The sequence below is a fragment of the Gadus chalcogrammus genome, chromosome 9 (assembly GCF_026213295.1).
Source record: "Gadus chalcogrammus isolate NIFS_2021 chromosome 9, NIFS_Gcha_1.0, whole genome shotgun sequence".
In the NCBI taxonomy this organism is placed as follows: domain Eukaryota; kingdom Metazoa; phylum Chordata; class Actinopteri; order Gadiformes; family Gadidae; genus Gadus; species Gadus chalcogrammus.
The window spans coordinates 15,016,586-15,037,453 of record NC_079420.1 but is presented as its reverse complement, the minus strand read 5'-3'; the positions used below and the strand labels follow the sequence as shown (position 1 = coordinate 15,037,453).

General features: G+C 45.9%; 1 protein-coding gene across 1 annotated transcript in view; it reads left to right on the top strand.

The window, feature by feature from the left end:
• Window positions 1-20,868, top strand: part of tmtc2b (transmembrane O-mannosyltransferase targeting cadherins 2b) — a 69,741-nt gene that overhangs the window by 26,980 nt on the left and 21,893 nt on the right. The window contains exons 2-5 of the mRNA XM_056598222.1: window positions 2,056-2,632; window positions 16,960-17,818; window positions 19,028-19,142; window positions 19,670-19,755. Coding sequence (XP_056454197.1) covers window positions 2,056-2,632; window positions 16,960-17,818; window positions 19,028-19,142; window positions 19,670-19,755 — 1,637 coding nt within the window. The remainder of the gene's footprint in view (window positions 1-2,055; window positions 2,633-16,959; window positions 17,819-19,027; window positions 19,143-19,669; window positions 19,756-20,868) is intronic.

Genomic DNA, 20,868 nt, shown 5'->3' with positions numbered 1-20,868 from the left:
ATACTGAACTAATTGCTCTGCATGTTGGTTAGTTAAAACTAATAAATAACCCTCTGATTTGTTTGACAATTATTGACTTTCACTTTACCTACCTGTTTGTCATGAAACTAATCATGTGCTGCTAAGGGTCACTGCCGTGGTAGATGATTACATCCGTGTGCTCCTGGTGGTTCCCCCGTTTGTCATGTCTTCATCCATCACTCTTCTCTAATTATAACACCTCTATCCCGCTGTTGCCAGGCTGCTGGCAGATGAGTGATCCTTTTATCACTCATCATCATCAGCACCTACCGTCACCTCGTAACTCCCCGCGGGCGAGACGTGTCACTCTGTCACTGCACGGCGCACGCTGTGGGCCATGACGATCACGAGAGTAGTTAAAGCAGAAATCTCCCCTCACCTCATCCCTCCCCGAGGCCTCTTGGAGTATATCACATCCAGGGTGCACATGCCCTTGTGTGGTAAATCTCGGGGGTGGGTCCGGTTGTGAATGGACCCGGCCTTGACCGACAGTAGAGTGAAGTCCTCGGGGTCTGGAGGACCACGAGGAAGTGCATACCCCTGGCCCTGGCTGGGGGACCCCGTCTTAAGAGGACACACATCCTTTAGCTCCCCTTCTCTCCCTGCTCCCCTTTCAATAAAAACGGCTCATCCGCAAACTAACATCAACGGGCCATTTTGACATCAGGATCACAGGCTTCAACTAGCTTATTGCAGAGATGGTATTATCACATTTTGTTCCTGCTATGTGCCTAGAATGCTACTGCGGCTAAGGGTGTGGTGCCCTTACTTAATCCCTAAGTCTACAGCTGTAAGAGCTTTGGCTACAGTGGTGAAAAGGCTCAAATCTTGAAGCTCACCCTCTGATTTTCTGTGTGAGAATGCCACTTGACCACACTCTCGAGGGAAGCTGAAGGCAAACTCAGGATCTGTTATTGCAACCTATACTTTCTGCTCAGCCCGCGCAGGCAAAGAATAGCTGTAAGTCTCTCTCCTCCCTGGAGGAGCAAGGGCTGGTTCCGCCAATGGATTATACGATTGTATGATAAACACTTTTTTTCGTCCTTTTATGTTGAACATCGCTGCGATTGTATATGAACTAATTAGAAATATGGAGGCTTACCAAGACTGTACACATACACATCAAAATTGTTTTTGTTAGAAAGCAACCAATAAAAAAAAAATGTATTTGCATCTAGGTTGATTATTTTTTTTCATCTCTAGCCAGTGAATCAATTTGTTTCACCCATCTTTCAGGTATCTTTGTCATGGTCACCATGGTCAATGTTTATGTTGTTGGACAGGGCAGAAGTTATCACCTGTTACTCAACGCATAGTCTTCTTATTGCATCCATAGTGGTGAACTACAATTATAGACCTGTAATTATCGCTATGTTGTATGATCACGTAACATATACATTGATCTTTAATCTACGTAGCAGTCAACGCTACAAGGCAATGTTTACTTGCACAGCGGGACATGAATAATGGATAACCAGAATTTGTGCAGTTGTATCACAAGTTCTCCAAAAGGGTTATAGACACATGTCTAGCAGGGAAAGGTCCAATACTAACGTCGCCAAAACATGAATGTAATGCATGTAATGAAGGATGTACAGCAATTTATCATTATACCATTCGCTACACAAATTTACACTTTGATTGGTAACTCAAATAGAATAATTTAATCCTCTAAATATTAGGGATATTTTGGTGAAAGGACAGAGCAAAAGCTTGTCTTCACGACGCGATTGACGGTTCCATTGTTTCGCTAAAATTTGCCTTGTGGCTCAGGTGAATAGTTTTTCCAGTTTCGTCATTTTCTTTTGCATTTTGGCATGTTTTATTCGCTACACGTCAGGTGTAAATTGACCTTTAGACTTAGCACATTCTAGAAATAGGATATGGTTCGGCAGAAAACCGGCATGGTCAACATTGATCATTTGCTTGGGAGGGTTATTCTGAAGCCTGCTGTCTACATTGACTCTCCGCACCTAGCTTCCACGTGGTATCGCGTGTTTCAAAGGACTAACCGTCTTACTTGTCTCATTCCAGCCGCGCGATCAAGACCAACCAGGACCTGCTGCCCGAGACCCCCTGGGCCAACATATTCTACGACGACTTCTGGGGCACGCTCCTCACGCACAGCGGCAGCCACAAGTCCTACCGCCCGCTGTGCACCCTGTCCTTCCGTCTGAACCACGCCCTGGGCGGGCTGGACCCGCGGGGCTACCACCTGGTCAACGTGGCCTTCCACGGGGCAGTGACGGGCCTCTTCACCCTGCTGGCCCGCCTGCTGCTGGGCCGGGGACCCTGGAGCCTGCTGGCCGGGCTGCTGTTCGCCTCGCACCCCGTCCACACCGAGGCGGTGGCCGGCGTGGTGGGCCGCGCCGACATGGGGGCCGCGCTCTTCTTTCTGCTCTCTCTGCTGTGTTACGTGCGCCACTGCGGGCTCAGGGGCCGCGAGGGGCCCCGGGGCCCCGGCGTCTGGCTCCTGGGGAGCCTGGGCCTGGCGGCCTGCAGCATGCTGTGGAAGGAGCAGGGGGTGACGGTGCTGGCGGTGTCGGCGCTCTATGAGCTGTGCGTCTTCCACCGGCTGACTCTGCGCCAGGTGGTCACACTGCTCTACAAGGTAAACCGCGGGTGCTCGCCGCGACGGCTCTGGTTTCACATGCGATCGCTGAGTTGTGTCTGGCAGGACCCTGCAGGATCGTGAGCAGGGATCCATGGGCCTGTTTGGATTTAATGGAAGGGAAAAATAACATTTATGTACTGCCAGCTGTGAAATATGGCTTCTACATGTATTTTTTCATTTCAAACCTTTATTTACACTCGTAGGGCATCGAGGTTTCCCTCATTTACAATGACGAGTTTTACAGCAAGGGACATGCATAAAACAACAGAAATGACCAATAAAAAATAGCAAAACAAATAAAAAATCTAAAAAAACATCTAATAACCGTTGCAATTTGATGAGGTGAGATGAAACATCATGTATGAACATAAGAATAAGAAAGCAAATGATTAGGTTAGCTTTCTGTTCAGGCAATCATTATCTCACTGTCTCAAAATCATCTTAAAACCCCTTGTCGTGAGATAGGTTTATATCTGCTTGATTGTATCCTGCTTATGATCATTCCCCAATAACTCAGCCAGATAAATTTGTCTTAAAACCTAATTTGCCATAAAGATTTGAATGACAAATTACTATAAAAGTTAATGATCGAGATTTTATAGACATTTTGATCTTTCTATTTTGATCTCTATCAGAGTACGGTAGTAGTTTTAAACCCAAACAAGAGATTTGGAACACGATTTGTTTTAGTTTCCAAGAGCATAGGTTATTTATGTTTACGGCTTGCTGTCCAATGGATTTGACATTCATAACTCCTCACCCATTACCCTACACCCAGCAGAGACAAAGTCAATAAAACCCGGCCTTCAGATAAGCCAATGTGAATATAGCTCTCTGGTGCAGCCAACCAAAGGACACTGCTTTCTGCTCAGTTGTTTAGGACATGCAGAGTCTAGAGGGGCTAGAGTGAGACAGCGGATAGTGATGGTTGAGAGAAAAATGAGGAGTCGTGAATGGATAGTGATAGAACGAATGGAATGAAGGAGCAAATAGTGCCCATGTCATCCAGAACTGGACCTGATGGGGAGCTGCGTCTTCCTGCCTCATGAGTTGGGGCTCATCTCTGGAGAAGGGCCTGTCCATTGAGGCAGACGGGTCTTCTTAATGCCTTGTCAGGCGTGTCTGGGCCAGACAGAAACGGGCCGAGAGGGATGCAGTAGATGATACCTCGTAGCTGACACATTTAGAAAGTTTGATTGAAAACCAACCAGCCTCCAATATACGCACACATACACAGACACACATACGCTCAGACTCACAGACACTCTACCAATCACTCACTCACATGCACACACACTTTAGACCCAACTGTCGGGGAGACAGTTTGGCCCGGTGGTTGGCTGGGTTTCTGAGCGGGAGCCGCGCCTATGGAAGTCTTTCATGGTTTGCCACTGTGGTTCACTAGTTTGGCAGGAGAGGCCGAGGAACATCAGGAATTGCATATAAGGCAGCAAATTAAATGACTTCTTTGGCAACACTTCTCCAACAATAGTGTGGGGCTTCTGATTTGATTCACATTCCTGCACACTCAAAAGCACACTTTACATATTTGAAAAAGTAAGTCAAGTTTGAATGCAAAGTAATGGTTTCAAGGTGAAGACAATGAATGGCGCAAACGTGAAGGAAACTTATGCAGCGATGAAGATATGAGAGCTGCATAAGCGGCACAGAACGGCACAAGGAGAGACTCCTCTGCGTCGCTGCTGCAGGGACTGCAGCCCTATGTGTGGAGATGCTAAAATTGAGTGTTTTCCCCCCCGAGAAAGAAAAATAAATGCCATTTCCGTTGGTATTGGGAACGTGAACCCGAAGAGGGTTTTCCACAGCGTGTGATTTGGCCTCACCACTGGCACCGTGAGGGAGAACCCTTTGACAGATCACTGTCATCATCTGCTCAACCTGCCAGGGCCCCAAGGTTCCTAGTCCTCTTGTTTTGTCTCTCTCTGCTGCGTTCTTCTCCTTCTGATCTCAGCGGCGACCCAAGGCCGTGTGTAACCTGATCACACGTATTTATATCAGCCCCACTGACGGCAGGCCGCCATGGTCGTCTATGTTTTCGTCTCTGGCTGTATTATTCGCTGGGTCTCTCATTCGCTCTCTTAGATGACAATACTAACAATCATACATTTTAAGAATTTAAAAGCAATCCAAAGTGTAGCAGAATCTTCTACTACCTCGAACACTCATACATGAAACATGGGACTAGATGGAAGAGAGGGCAGCGGACCCGATAGGTTTGAGCTCTGTTCTGCCAGGATATCCTCCGATATGTCATTCAGAGCAGGTCAGAACGGTCCATTCAAGAAATATGTACTTGGATAGAAACGAGGCATATAACTAATAATTGGAATGTGCTGCAGCCTGCTGATTAAAGATGAGCTGGATCTTTTTTGATGCACTCAAGGTCGGAATTTGGAAGCCCAGACAGGACCAGGTATCACCTTAATGAGTTTAAATTCTTATCAGTAAAGGGGTGAAATGGACTTATCCCAATATGGCTCTCAGTCCATTACATCTTTGATTGAATCGGCTCCAAGTTTTATTATAGTTTATAAATGACTGCAAATACGAGTTGCTGTCCTTGTGGCTCTGGTCTGTCTTGAAGGACGTGCCCACAGGACTATTCAACACTGTACCTCAACCTATTATTCTGGCTGTCCGTTGTTTGATTGCCGTTAAAGTCAAGTAAGGACGTGATGATGACAATATGCTCAAATATAGTGGTGAAGTAGTACTTGCGTACTGTTTTATTTGTCGTGGTTTAAATTATGCAACAAATTTGTGTCTGAGCATAATGTTATTAATTATGAGTTTATGCATGATGTGTCCACAGATTATTTTAATTGTTTAATCTGTATAAATTTACTTAAGGTGTGAAATTTATTGTCTTAAATACTTTGGAAAAACGTGAAGATGTACATTATTGCCCACTGCTCACAGTAGTTTCATCCCTACTGAGATATATTTATATAAAACTTAATCATGGTCAGGTTCGTTAATGTTACCCAGTCGGCCTAAAAACTCATTTTAATCTTCATGTCTCTCTTAAACTCCAGGAACAAAGGTAATCTGCAGATAATATTACAAGAACTTGTATACAATCTTGCTGCGGTTGTGGTCTCACGCTGGTAGTGTGTGTGTCTCTGTGATTTTCACTTGCCGTTGTCCTGCTTTTATTTTTGTGCCAAGGTTCTGGATAAGTGACACACATAGCTTTTCACATCTTGCCTCCTGATGTGCACGCAAGTTTAAGATGAATCCAAGAAGATCCAATAAAACATGAAACAATAGTGGTAGAACATTGAGGGCCTACAGCCTACGCTCCATCGTTGGACTAGACACAGCCCTAGTATATAGCATTGAGCTTCTACAGCCTACACTCCTTCAGTGGGCCAGACACAGCGCTAGTATAGAGCATTGAGCTCCTACAGGCCTCCATCAGTAGTTCCTCCATCAGTGGACTAAGCACAGCCCTATTATTCGCAACTCTAGATCTTCACCTCTCATGATGGTGTACATTCATGAGCATTTGCATGTGAGTACATCATTGTCGCACACCAACCTTATAAAACCCTGAATAACATATAAACATGGACCTTTCTGTAGGACGATGCAGTGGAATCATTGAATGTTTTCCATTCTGTCAGAAACTCGAGGCTTAGACTTGCAAGTTAATGTAATTTTTCCTTCTCATCATGTATAATTTCTTGCTTTTTCGAAAGCGGAGATTAAATGTGATATTTTTTCCCCATGTAGCTTTTATGTATTATTAATGAAGCTATGAGAATATGCTTTTGTTGTATCTTAAAGCATATGCCTTCAGTTCCTAGTATTTACCAATTGTTATAGCCACCTACTATTACATTGTTTGCGTTAATTACTACCACTCTTAATGTGGAAAAACAACGTGTTTTTAAGAGCCAGTTTGCCGACAGCGTTTGCTCATAAGGCTTATTTCTGTTATGGGATTCTACAGTTAGACGACAATTAGTGTAGCTCATTTAGAAATTAAATGCATTTCACTCTGCTCCCAGGGGCGGTTCCTGAACATAACGTGTTAAACAGTTCTCCAGAGGACCTGGCATTTCCATTTGAGCATTATGGGTGTTTTTCCATTGTTAGACTGAAAAAAGATAAAGAAAACGGATCTGTTAGCTGTAGTTTGAGGTAAATATTTGGACAACCTGGTGACACTAACTTTGGACTACATTGAAATACCTGGCTTTTTTGGTCGTGATTAGTGTTGTGATATTATCTTTCTTTTGGTTTGCTCACTTTCTATGTTGTGAAGCAAAAGATCAGAAAACCCATCATCTCTGTTTGTGAAGGTTGACCGACATTCGTTATGCTTCTTCCCCAAACACTGTTCTGGTGGAGAAACCGGAGACTTGACAACCATGGCGACTTGTAAACACTTTCGCACAAAACTGTGCGTGTTGAGTCCGTGTAGACTTGAGTCGTCTGTGTAGATGTGAGTCAGCGTCTCCTCCGGACTGCCTGGATGGAAGCCTCTCTGAATCCCCGCAGTACAATGTAGAAACATGATGCTGTGCGACTGTCACCGGACAAAGAGGAGTCGCAGTGACGTGAGTGTGATGGCGTGCGAGCAGATGGTGGACTGTGACGGTGAGGTCATCTTTTTAGCAGTGTGTTATGAGCCCACCCTGAGGATAGACTTCACAATGTTTTTCCAACATGCAGCAGCTTTCAGCTCAGGGTTTATACTGTTTGTCCAGCTTACAATTAAAAATGACTTATTTTTTATTTTTTAGCCAGAACCAGCTGTGCTATACAGGCACAGTAATATTGTGTTATCGCCGAGTCATCTTCTTTGCATCCTTCATATCAACCACACAGTGCAGGTGCTGGTGCAAGGTCAGCACTCGCGTGTAATCTAGGAGGGGGGTGATGATAGGTTTGGAGCGTTAACATGGGCTGAGCTCAGGGGTTGGTATGGTGATGGTAGGGTTTGAGCGTTAACATGGGCTCTGGTGTTTCAGAGTCCAGTAGTGGAACCAGCAGGCTAGGCTCTGATTGTTAGAGATGAGGAGGGGGGGAGGGAAATGGATGATGCTAAACGGAAGCCCCCCCCCCCCCCCCTCTTCACTCTCCATTCCCTGTGAGGAATGGGAAAAGTATAGAGCGGGAGGCTACAGCTATTACAGGTTGTAGGGCGAAGAGTGTTCCGATGAGTTGTAGGCCCTGAATACAAAGGAGACCTCCTCCTAGTCCTTCTGCGCGGTTCCACGGAGGTGGAGGCTCTGCTCCACCCGGGGCTCCACAGAAGGTGGCTCCATGCTCTAATGGCTTCTGTCACGTGTGATGGAGTGGGCCTGGTGGGATCAGCGGTGCCCCCTACCCTCCCCTACCTGTCTCCCACCGGGGGGGGGGGGGCTCGGGCGCTGGCACTCGTCCGCATTGGGAAATGTTTTGTCCTGGTAGCCATGCATAATTCATTCACATCTAAAAAAAAAAGAATAATAAAAGAGGAGAGACAGATGGGTATAGTTTTGTCAACCAGCAAAGCTCTGTTTTGCCTTGTTATCATAACAGAATATGTGATAATTGGCGGAAGCAACGTGCAAGGAAATGGATGGAAATGGGGCACAGTTAGGTTTGCCTCCAACTCTCTTATCTACCGAATAACGTAAGGAGGACGAGTAGCACTGCGTCAATATGCGTACTGGCTATGATGTTATGCTTTTCCCTGGTCTTTTGCAATTTAATTGAAACTGATGTGTGATGCTTTGTGTAATTTGTTACTCTATATATGCATATGCAATGCTGGGTGACATGCAAATAACTTTCCATCTTCGATATTTCTCAAATGTCCTGCTAAAACCGGTTTAGCTCGACAACTTTTTTGAGAAAATTTGACTTATGCCTTTTGCTTTAAGTGAATAATTACTATGAAAGTAAGTACGCTGGGCACGTTATTCCTAAATGTAGGATGGAAAAGTGTGGCTTTAAGTTGGCTCGGTGTGCAGCATTTTCCTTTTCCCATCCAGCGAGGTGGTCGGCGGGGCAGCCTTGAGACGGAGTCTGAGTGGTTCAGTCTTCTCCTGGAGAAACCTCTCAGCCATAGTTGTGATTCCTCTCACGCAGTATTTCAGGAAGGACCACCGCAGAGAGGTCTTGTTACGCTCCCAAGAGTACCGAGCACACACACACACACACACACACACACACACACACACACACACACACACACACACACACACACACACACACACACACCCCCCTCCATGCAAAGCCAGACAGAGATGGACAAAATGTGTAAAGCCAGAGAGAAAATCAGAAGCATGGAGAGGACCTGAAAACAATGGGAGATGCATGGGGAGGGGGGCAAGAACCAGTGACGGGAGTACCCAAGTGTAGCAGACATGGAGATAGAAAGAAATAGATTAAGGCTGCAGGAGAACCTGCCCCGGATAATCCAGAGACGGTGTTCTGTCTGATGGGCCCTTGGTCAGACATGTTGTCACTCTGGATGAACTCTGTAGCACTCTGTTAACCACTGGAAGCTCTATTTTAAGACGGGCATTGCAGACATGCTAGCGGTTAAAAGCATTGCTGTGCAATCGCCAAAAGAAACCCCAAGACTGTATTTAATGCTGGGTGTTTCCTCTGCCTCGTTGCTCTGTTGATATATTATATTTTTGCTGTTTTTTTATTTTCTGTTATAAATAATGTCTTTTTTTTTTCGTGGTTTTCAGGGTAAACTGTCAGATTACATTAGGCTGAAAGGGAGTGTTTTTATTGGAGAAGTTCAATCTAATGATTATTGCCAATTTGTTCAGTCAAGCTATACCATTATATTAGTCTCACAAATGAGACTTTAGATTAACATCTAAAGTCTGATCATGGCCGACAAGCTCAAATCTGGGTCAACGGGGCGTTTCGCTTTCTTTCGCTTCATATTTGTTTAAACTAATCATGTAGCTGGAGGCGTGGCTTTGTAACCTCATAATTGGCAAACAAAAAAACCAGCCAGCAGTAGTGAACAGTAAAGAAGTGTCTGTAAAGGTTTCAAAACAAACCCTTGTAGATAAGCCACTGGAGAATTATGCTTATTAAAATCTGCTTCTGAAAGCCTCAAGTCTTCTTCGTAGAAAGGTAAGGGGAAACTAGGCCTAACTCCGGCCCTTGTGTTTGATGGTTTTTCGGCCCAGGCTCTGTGCAGAAGTTTTGCTATAACATGTTGGGAGTGCTGGATCCGACATTTCCATTTTATTTATGTCACCTAAAGCTCTGTGGAGTTCATTAGCACCCCCCCAGCCTCTAGAACAGAAGTTGAACTACAGCACAACGCTTTAAGACTGAGTGATTAACGAGTTGTCTGGGAGCGCCCGGCTCGTTTACTTCGTTTATTGCAACAGTATTTGTGACAAGCTGCTGTGTGGCACTTTCACCTTCTTTCTGACATTGAGGGCTAAATAGTCTTTGGGGTGAAACCACTTATCACTTTAACTTGAAAGGAGAAATGTATTTCTTCTTTCACATTAAAGCTATATCGGTCGGTCTATCAACTGCAATCTATTCTGATGTGGGCGTACTAGGGGTCACACAGATTTTACCCTATTTATGGTTAATGAAAAACTTCTTTAGGCAGTTCAATGTAAGCCCAGAGAAACTGTCCAAAGCATGATCAATATGGATATGATGTGTTATCAATAAATGAATGATAACACATGAACTACTTTCTGACTTCACAATACAGCTAGTTGTGAAAAATATAGATTTCAAAACGCAATGCAGTATGGAGGGTTCCACTCGACTCAGATACAATCCCAATCCCAATCCCAGTCAAGCTAGGCTACGAAATAAACCTATCTTATTTCTCCCTATTTCTTATTCTCTCAGAGTCACCCCTCATTTTTCAATTTCCAGTATCTGCTCCCAAGATCTCAGATTGATCTCACACAGGAGCCAGGGTCCAAGGTCCATTGCCAGCCCATCTTGAACGTCTTCCTTAAATCCCAGATTCATTAGTAATCTCTAGGCATGCAGGGGGAAGCAGAGGCAATATGAGTTGCAGTACCCTGGCTGGAGTCCAGGGCTTGTGTTGATGTACCAAGACCTTAAGGACAGGAGGCATACTGTTCCAGGACACTTCCCCTCGTGCAGCAAAGGCTCCTCGCGTTCCCTCTATCTCCATCCGTTTCTCTTTATTCTCCATCACAGGCGCTTCCTTCTTAATAGGTGTGCTTATGTGCAAAGGAACCAACGGCCCGTGGTGTACCATCATATTATGCCTGGTAAAGGGCCATTACTTTTATGAATGCACAGTAGGGATATGGTGCTGGTATAAACACCCCACAGTTAGTCTGAAGCAAGGCTCTGTTTGACTTTGTCATAGCCTTCATGCATGCTCTGTTGGTGGTTATCATCTTTGGTAAAAGCCTGCTATACAGTTGCTCTGGTCTTCTGAATGAATAATAATGAGTAGGAACCCGGGCGTGGACAGCTAGACAAATCTATTCTTGACAGCACTGTTGAGGGTAAACCAAGAACGTGGGCCGTCGATTTAAGTAATAAATCAACGTGTGTGTGTGTGTGTGTGTGTGTGTGTGTGTGTGTGTGTGTGTGTGTGTGTGTGTGTGTGTGTGTGTGTGTGTGTGTGTGTGTGTGTGTGTGTGTGTGTGTGTGTGTGTGTGTGTGTGTGTGTGGTTTGAATTACCATCAACGTTCTCCATCTCCCTTCTCTTCAATCCCTCCTATGAAACTTGAATCAGCATCATGTCACGGTTCAATCGCCACAACGTTTTGCAGCCACATCATGGCTGGCCTTGGGAACCAATTGCTACAGCGTTTACAAATGTATAAGTTAATGGAGAAACAATTTAGAAATGAGTAACACATTTATTTTTCTGTTCACTGCTGAATTAGTTCAAGTAATTTCTACCGTTTCATGGAAAGGTCTTGAATGGAGATTCATATTTTCAATTGAAAATATGAATGCAAGGTCTTGATGCTTTTGCCTTTTTTAGGTCTTATAATTGAAATTCTTGAATGACAGCTTTGAGCTGAATGCCTTCTCAGCAAAAAAAAGCTGTCAACCGTATCCCCAAACTTGTTATGTGTTCATCTTCACATACTTTCCCCAGTATCTTGGGAATCAAGCATTTTTTCTGGATTTTCATGATTCAATCTAATCACTAGTACATAGTAGACAAAGTACTACCACTATGACAACCCACAATGCATCAGGCTAGCGCATTTCCCATTGTTTAGGTGTTTCTATATCTCGGGCCTCAAGCGTAAAGTCAGGGCCATCTTGGACCAGGGCTAGAGATGGCTTGTTTCTTAGCTGCGTCTGCCTTCATAGTCCACCTGTATGCCTACACATCTCATTACCCCCGGCATCTCATCTCTCCTCCCCCATCCCCCTCCCCGCTCTCCATCGGGTTAATATGAGATATGTTTTTCCTATGCCAAGGGTCTGTAGATTGCTATGGCTGATTGCTGCTGCTGATGACAAAATGGATGTGTTCTGATTGTGGCAATTGTAGAGCAGAGATCATTTTGTAGGATTTTCTTTTTACTGTAGTCCAAAATTCAGACATTTATGTTGCAAAATTGGCACGTCTCTTAGACTTTAAGAGACGTGCCGATTTTGCAACATAAATGTATGTAATGTCTAAGACTTTAGAGGTTTGCTTCAAAGGAACTAAATTTCAGTAAATGCTCATCTTGAATTGCTTGGAATGGACACAGATGGTATTGGGATTGTAATTGATCTTCAGTTGGTCTAACAATTATCATTAATAAAAGACAAGAAGAGCCCATAAGTTGTTTAGATCAGACACATTTGCAAGAATTTTCCCACTATATTTTGGTTTCAACTATCAACCACAATTTATATTCTATATATAATTTGTATTTATTTCCCCTCGTTGAGACATTGTCACTTGGTCATAATTGGAGGAGGGTTGAATACTTCTATAGTATTGCTTTGAAGTTTTGTGTTGCTCCCACATGTTAAATGAGTCGTATTATATAAAGCTTACTTGAAAAATGTATATTTTATTTTCTGTGTCTCCAACCCCTTTTCCTTGTCACCAGTGACCTGATTGTCTCCTTATCTTAAAAGTTTCATGGTCAATAAAGCTGTAGGGTCTTTATCCCTGTTACACAATCCTCATAGTGACCGGCCTATTTCCAGGGTTCTGCTCGGTGACAGACCCCCCCCTGGTGGTTTGGAGGTCTCCGGGTGACCGGCTGACTGCATGGTGTTGTGATGGCTTCACCCGGGGTGAACCTTGTGATCAGGAGCGCTGTGTTGAGCCAGACCTAGCGGAGGGACCGCCCCGTCCCAGTCAAGCTGTGAGCATCAAACAGTGCTCCACATGAACTTGTGCTGTGGCACCCCACTGTGTCTGAGAGGAAGTCGTCCACATCATCGCTGTAGGTCGCGCCACTGGAGCTTTCTCCTAATTTGCATGATGTACGTTGCATAAGCTTTTTTGGGGGGGTTGTTTTTATTATGCGTTTCTCTGGTGTTTCTCGAAACAACTTTGGAAGATTTAACTCCTCCTGAGACAAACGGTTGCTGGACAACCACTAGAAGAATAGGATTGCTCATGCCTCTATCTGCCGTATTGTTTACACTCAATGTTTTAATTAATCTCCATCATTGATACTTGGACTCACTGTTTACTCTAAATGTATTTAGGTACCTCCCTCATTTACAATTGACAGTCAGCCATGTCAATCAGCTGTGGTTTAGGAAACAAGTAAAAGCAGGTATGTTGTTGTGTACTCCTCCTAGCGCAGGCGGAGGTGTGTGGAGGCTTTAAAGGTCATTGTGTTCTCTCTGTGGGAGCCTATAGATAGATGGGTGTTGTGATCTCTATCTCACTTTCATTACAAGTCTATCAGGCCCCTGCAGGATCCTGATGAAAGTCCTTCCAAGACAATTGATGCTGTGGATAACCAGGGAAGGGGGTGGGGGTAAAGGTCATCCGCGTGCTACTGCACACCCTGTACACCGTGCAGGGCTTCAGTTAGATCTGACAGCTGATTGATTGTTTGGAAAATGCTGTTGAAGTGGGGGGGGGGGGGCTGTGTGTGTGTGTGTGTGTGTGGGCACATCTGGCCATTCTGTGGAGGAAGAAAGATATTGGTATGGAGGGAATGCACCACAGACTCTAAAGCAATTCATTAATTTTCCCCCACGTTTCCCCCCACATATATTTTCCGCATTATTTGTACACACACACACACACAGATGCATTGCCTGCATGAGTAGCCATGGCTGTTCTTATTTCTCTTCTGTTTGCTATTTCATCCAATCAAGCGCAAGCAGTGGCACAAATACGGATGGCGTAATTTGGCCTGTTTTCCATCTCATCTCCAGGGATTTTTTTTTACAAGCTGCCTTATAAAGGCTAAATTGTTTCAATGCTGAACGGGCGAGGGGAAGTAAAAGAGCTCAAACCTCCTATGGAGTTGTACTAAACCACTTATTTCAAGATAAAATGGATTAGAGACGAAGGAGACAAAGGCGAAACGCCTTGGCGCTCGACTTAATGGAGCCACAGCTCTGGGGGAGCCCTCGCCTTGCCTGTAATTTAACTTATCGTTGTTTAAAGGAGCTGGCATCGCTTTAACCGCAGACATATTCAGAGGAGAATTGGCCTTTGTTTTACCCAGGAGATGATAAAGATGGCACGTCTTCATTGTGGCTCTTGTCCCCGAGTCTACCCTCCCGGAACGACTCCACAGACTACTGATGCCTTTTCTTTTCACCGTCGTCGTAGCCATTGTGCGTGTTCCTCCGGCAGGTCAAAGGCGTCGGGGAGTCGGCGGGGCTGCATTCAGGAGGGTATCAGCGTCGGCACGGAGCGCTTCTGTAATGCTCGGAGCGTCGCTCAGAACGAAGCCTTACCCGGCTAAGGGTTGTAATGAATAGGAATGAAACCCGCATGGCATCGCAGCGCACGCATGTAAATGAAACGCCCCAGTTCCCCCTTGCTGCTTAGACATATGGACGTGGTTTGGCCCAGCCATGGCTCACTGGGCCTGGGAAGAGTCCCAATGACATATTTGTTTGTCGCCGGGCCAGGTAGCAAGTATTAGTTGGCACACGTCCAAATGGACAACAGCAGTGGGATGCAGGTGTGAAGGACCAGCACACTTCCATGTACACACATGGACTATGGAACACACACACACACACACACACACACACACACACACACACACACACACACACACACACACACACACACACACACACACACACACACACACACACACACACACACACACACACACACACACACACACACACAGCGTGGTTCCCTCCTGTAGGGTGGTCTAATTACAGCCGGGGATAAAGGTACTTGAGAGAGTCCGGGGAAGGAACAGGGGGTGGAAGTAATAATAAAAAGCAGCCTTGTGCAGCTCAAAGCCCCCTCCAACCAGGCCGAGTGGCCGACAGCAGGGCATGCTGGGGGATCTGGCACCCCGCCCATCCTCTCAGACCCGGGCGTCCATTATCGGACCCCGAGACGGAACAACCCGGAGTGTTTGGGGGAGGGGGGGGGGTACCTTCAAGGCACAGTCATCTGCTTGCCAGGAGTTCAGCAAAACGTGTGAATACATATTTGAAATGGGCCCCAAGGAAATCATGGACATAAAATCAACTGGGCCCTGAACCTTTCTATTTTACAGCATAACATGTTATTTTTGGCTGTAATCGTGGGTAAACTAGGCTACTTCCCATAATTGGGTTTTGATTGGTTTATTCTTTACTTTGCTCCCTAGATGAGTGCTATTGGCCAATGCAGTGGCCTACCCCCGCAGTAGCCAATAGGAGAGGCTGTAGAGGAACATGAATCCAGTCTGGACCTGAGTCCCATGCAGTAGAAACTCATTTAACCCTCCCAGCCCAAACCTTTAGCAGAGTCTATACTACATGTTTACCATAGACTCTGTTAACAGGTTGGCAAACACGTTATCACAAGTTTGGGAAAGCGTTAATGATTTAATACACACCGACAATAAAGAGGGTATGCTCTCATACCCTCGGACATACAGAGACTACAGAGCGCTTCCCCTTTTTTAAATGGTTTTTAAATTAAATCTGGACTTTAAGTAATCTCTACTCCATGGCACCTTATCTTTGATGAACAGAGTGTTGTGAGTCCTTCAGACTTCTACCAGAGCAATTGGTTACCAAGCAACTGAATCCTTTGTTTTCCAAAGCCGAGGTATCTTCCTATATTTTCTGACAGGTGACCTTATGCATTTTTTAATGGTTGCCTTTTAAAGTTCAAATAAAGGGATATTCAGACAGCCTTGTATGCAACATGAGTCAACTGTATTATAATGCTGACAATGCTTTACATGCATAGAAAGGATCTTTCATTCATTAGAATCAGGCAAATGTTCAGTGTGTTGAGGTTCACTTTGTTCAAGTTTGTATGGGAATAGTATTGCTCAAGGACACCTCAGCAGGCCATAAGGTTAGATACATTGGGCCTTAAGCCCAGAGATCAAAGATTCTCTCTCCCGCCTTTGCTCGCTCTCTCTTGCCCTCGCTCTCTCTCCCCATGCTGTTCTGCTTTGTCCTTGCAAGCAGCAGTCGGAGCCGTTGCCAAGGAGCCTTCCACGGCCAGGCTAGCGTGATTTTAGCAGAGGTCACCATAGGGGATGTCTGGCATGTTTCTGTTGTCTCCTTGGCTATTATGGTGTCTCTTCAGAGCACAGCGGTCTTTTTCTCTAATCCCATGTGGGCGCTATTTCAGTCACATGATTCCGTCCAACAAAATAACAGTTCTGTTAAAAATGTCTCTAGTGGGCATCAGCTATGGTTGTTTCTGAAGGCCTGTAAAGGTTGCTCAAACCACAGAGAGAGAAACCAACATGCAACCGCTGTAGAAACTATAGGCTGATCATCTGTTGGCCATGTGTGTTCTTGATTGACGATAAGCTCAGTGAACATGATTGTTTCAATCAGTCTTGTCTTATAAGGAATGCTGGAATGAAATCCTTATTTTCAATAAATGATGGTGGGTAGAGGTGGTCTAAGAAGTCTTCATTTTGGATTTGTTTAGAGAGATGAAATTCTTCAAAATCATTTCACACAGTAATTTATAAACCACAAAGCCGTTTAGACTAGCACTGTTTTTGTCATTTTATCAGCCATATCGTTATTGAATTAACATCTTCATGTCAAATAATAAATAACATTAAATTCAATCTCACGCTCAGACTATAGACCTAGCTTTGGCTCAACTGTTTTGAACAATCTCGCGGATCAATGATCCCTTGTCAGTATATTGACCGCTTGAACTCTCTCCTTCTCCGTCTTCCAGAGGAAGAACACCCACCTGCTGCTGAACGTGTTCCTGCTGGCCGCCTGGGGGGCCGTGCTGCTGGTCTGCCGCCTCTACTGGATGGGCAACAAACCCCCCAACTTCTCCAACTCTGACAACCCGGCGGCGGACTCCCCCTCGCTCCTCACCAGGACCCTCACCTTCTTCTACCTTCCTTCTGTCAACGTTTGGCTCCTCCTCTGCCCGGACACCCTCAGCTTCGATTGGTCCATGGACGCCCTGCCTTTGATCAGAAGCGTAGCCGACTGGAGGAACCTTCAGACGCTGGCCTTCTATTCGGGATTGCTCGCGCTGGCCTGGTTCGGCCTGCGAACGCGACCCCAGAAGGCCAAGGGCAAGGAAACCAACGGCAAAGCGCACTGTACTTCCAACGGCCGCAATGGACACAGCAATAGCAACGGACACGGCTACCACTGCGGTGACCAGGAGCAGGCCAATCACCAGCACCCAGAGGCGCCCCACGCGAGCAGCGCCCAGAACGGCACCCGCACGCCTCACCACGCCGGCACCCTGCTCCCCACTACTGAAAACGTTGTGGTGCTCTCGCTGGGCCTGATGGCTGTCCCCTTCCTGCCCGCCACCAACCTCTTCTTCTACGTGGGCTTTGTGGTGGCGGAGAGAGTGCTGTACATCCCCAGCATGGGCTTCTGCCTGCTGGTGGCGGTGGGGATGAGGTCCCTGTACGTGCGTGTGCCTCGACGGGGCTACAGGACAGTGTTGCTGGGCTGCAGCGCGGCCCTCGTCCTGATGTTTGGGGTCCGAACCATGTTGAGGAACCGGGACTGGCGCAACGAAGAGATGCTCTACAAGTCAGGGATTTACGTCAATCCTGCTAAAGGTGGGACCTTTTTATTGTGGTTTGTTAAGCACACACACACACACACACACACACACACACACACACACACACACACACACACACACACACACACACACACACACACACACACACACACACACACACACACACTATCAGGTGTTGATACTCACTCACTCATTTGTTAACACACCGGCTACAAAAACAAGTGTGTCTGAGAAGTGTGCCAAACAGCATTCCACACTTGTGGACCAAGTGTGGAATGCAATTAAGCGTGGATTCTGTTGAAGCCTATTTTTGCCATTGCTAATTATGGTTAAAGCTGTTTTTAATCCTCCACCTTACATCCTCTCATTAACCTATTGCCAATTATAATAATTAGTTGAATATTGGAGTACTACTTGAGAGTTCTCCACACACACGTCTTCTCCATTTAATCCAATATTAATCCGACATCTGATATAGCGCCCCTCCGCCTGCCAATCCTCTTGGACTGAACCCAACACTACTAAACTGTGCAGGAGGGCATGGATCCCAGACCCTAGCTAGCAGCCTGTTGAGTAATGGTAGGAAGTGATGTGGAGGAGATGCGCTAGTCAGCGAGGCAGTCGCCGGGACTCGCTGCCTAAAGTAAAGCAGACGGGAGGTGTTGGAGGCAGGACAGCTGTTTGTTCTGGCAGGTCCTCCTCGTCATACAAGCGCTGCAACACAGCGACTGCATGCTGCTCTAATGTGCATTCTGTGGGACTCGGGTGAACCATGTCCTCAAAACCTGTCTCCCGTCGCTGGCACGACGCGAGCCAAAAGGAACTGTTAGACGGTGGAAGGGAGAACAAAAAACAACCACAGCTCGATCATTTTTCTCATTTACATGTACTCGCCTGACCGACTCACGCGCTACCGCACGCTGGAAGTGGTGTTAGCAGCTGTGCGTTGCATTACGATTTCCTTATACAAGACTGCGTGTATATGTATTCAATATCAATATTTATCCTGTAGATGAATAGTCCTCTGGTGTGTGAGCTCATTCAGCCATCTGAGGTCCTGTCAGCAGCCGTCTGAGCGCCAGATGTCCCAGCGTCTGCAGGATCAACATTTGTCTTGGTCGCGTCTCCGTTGCAGTGAGCGATGAAGGCAGGGAGACAGACTGGCTCATTCTTTAGAGTGATGGAGAGCAGTCCTAACGGTATCTTCATCCCCTGTTAACATATCTGTTGTGTCCTGCGGCAGCATGGGGGAACCTGGGCAACGTGCTGAAGAACCAGGGCAAGATGGAGGAGGCCGAGCAGGCCTACCGCAACGCCCTTTATTACCGGAGGAACATGGCCGACATGCTGTACAACCTGTGAGTTAGCTCTGCCGCCTTTTATGTTTGCATACTTGTATGTTAATCGTATATATGTCATATTCATATTTCACTTTCACCTTGTCCGTCATTTTGACTTTGGTTCATCCCTTTTTCTGTAAACATTTAACAACATCTTCGATCCCATGGGATAACATTTCTAAAAATCAATAGTTTTCTGTCACGTTTGTTCACACACACACACATGCCAGTTTCCGGGTACTTAGAGGTGTGCGTAATGATTTGACCATACCTCCCCTTTCAACACCATCGTCAGCCTCTGAGCCGGGCTCCCAGAGGAAATGCTGTCTTGTGTCCTCCAGCAGGGCCTCCCTGACAGTGTGTAGACTGTTTGTTCTACATCGTTGTTCGTCAGCCTTAGGGGAACCGTAGATCCAGCCACGGCCCACAGACGCTCCAACCTGCATTAATAAACTCCCTTTAACATTGAATTCCTTTGTAATAACAATGTAATTGTGTTACTTGAGAAGCCCCTGCTAACTCCTCCCTCTCCTCCCTCTCCTCAGCGGTCTGCTGCTGCAGGAGAACAGCAAGCCCTCGGAGGCGCTCCACTACTATAAGCTGGCCATCGGGAGCCGGCCAACTCTGGCTTGTAAGTAATAACCTTTTATTTTCAGTTTATGGGCAATCTAGGGCTCTTTGTGTCCGGACACCAGTGAATGATCTGGGGTTATGAACCAGTAAATGGGTTCTGAACCCCTGAATGGTTTGTGAACCAGTGAATGTGACCTTGGTTTCTGAACCAGTGAATGGATTCTGAGCCAGTCAATGACCTGGGGTTATGAACCAGTCAATGAACTGGGGTTATGAGCCAGTCAATGACCTGGGGTTCTGAACCAGTAAATGACCTGGGGTTTTGAACCAGTAATTGACCTTGGGTTCTGAACCAGTCAATGACCTGGGGTTCTGAACCAGTCAATGACCTGGGGTTCTGAAACAGTCAATGACCTGGGGTTATGAACCAGGGGATGTGACCTGGGGTTATGAACCAGGGGATGTGACCTGGGGTTATGAACCAGGGGATGTGACCTGGGGTTATGAACAAGTGGATGTGACCGGGGCTTCTCAACCAGGGGATGTGACCTAGGCTTCTAAACCAGGGGATGTGACCTAGGCTTCTAAACCAGGGGATGTGACCTGGGGTTTGAGTGACAACATCCTCATAATTGAGCTAAAGATACAGCAGCTCGTGGACCAAACAGCTGATTAAACCCATCGTGTTTCAAGCACTACATATTTTATAATGTTCATTATTCCAGGTTTTATTTTTTTTCTGACGATTTCCACTAAAACAAAAGACAATTTCACGTTCATTTTTTTTTTTTCACGTCCTATTTCTCCTATTTCCTATTGGCTGGGACCAACTCAGCCAGCCAGGGTCACACTGGGTCTTAAACGCAATCTCTTTTCCTGATTAGTATAAATTGGTCCAATTCCTCACTGATCACGCTGTTAATGAGCTCCCGTTGTTACCGACGTTCGCCAAGGAAGGATGAACACAGAGTCTTTAAGGTTCCTTCCTTGCTTCCCCAGATTGATGTTGCGCCAAATTGAAATCCCGGGAACACTATAACAATTGCCTTTGCCGTTCAATCATCCAATCTGTCTGGGCTGATAACAAGGTTAATTAATTAGCCTTAATAGCAGGGACAGGAAAGGCAGAATGGCATTGTGACTGTAGAAAACATATTTGATCCTTTGAAGG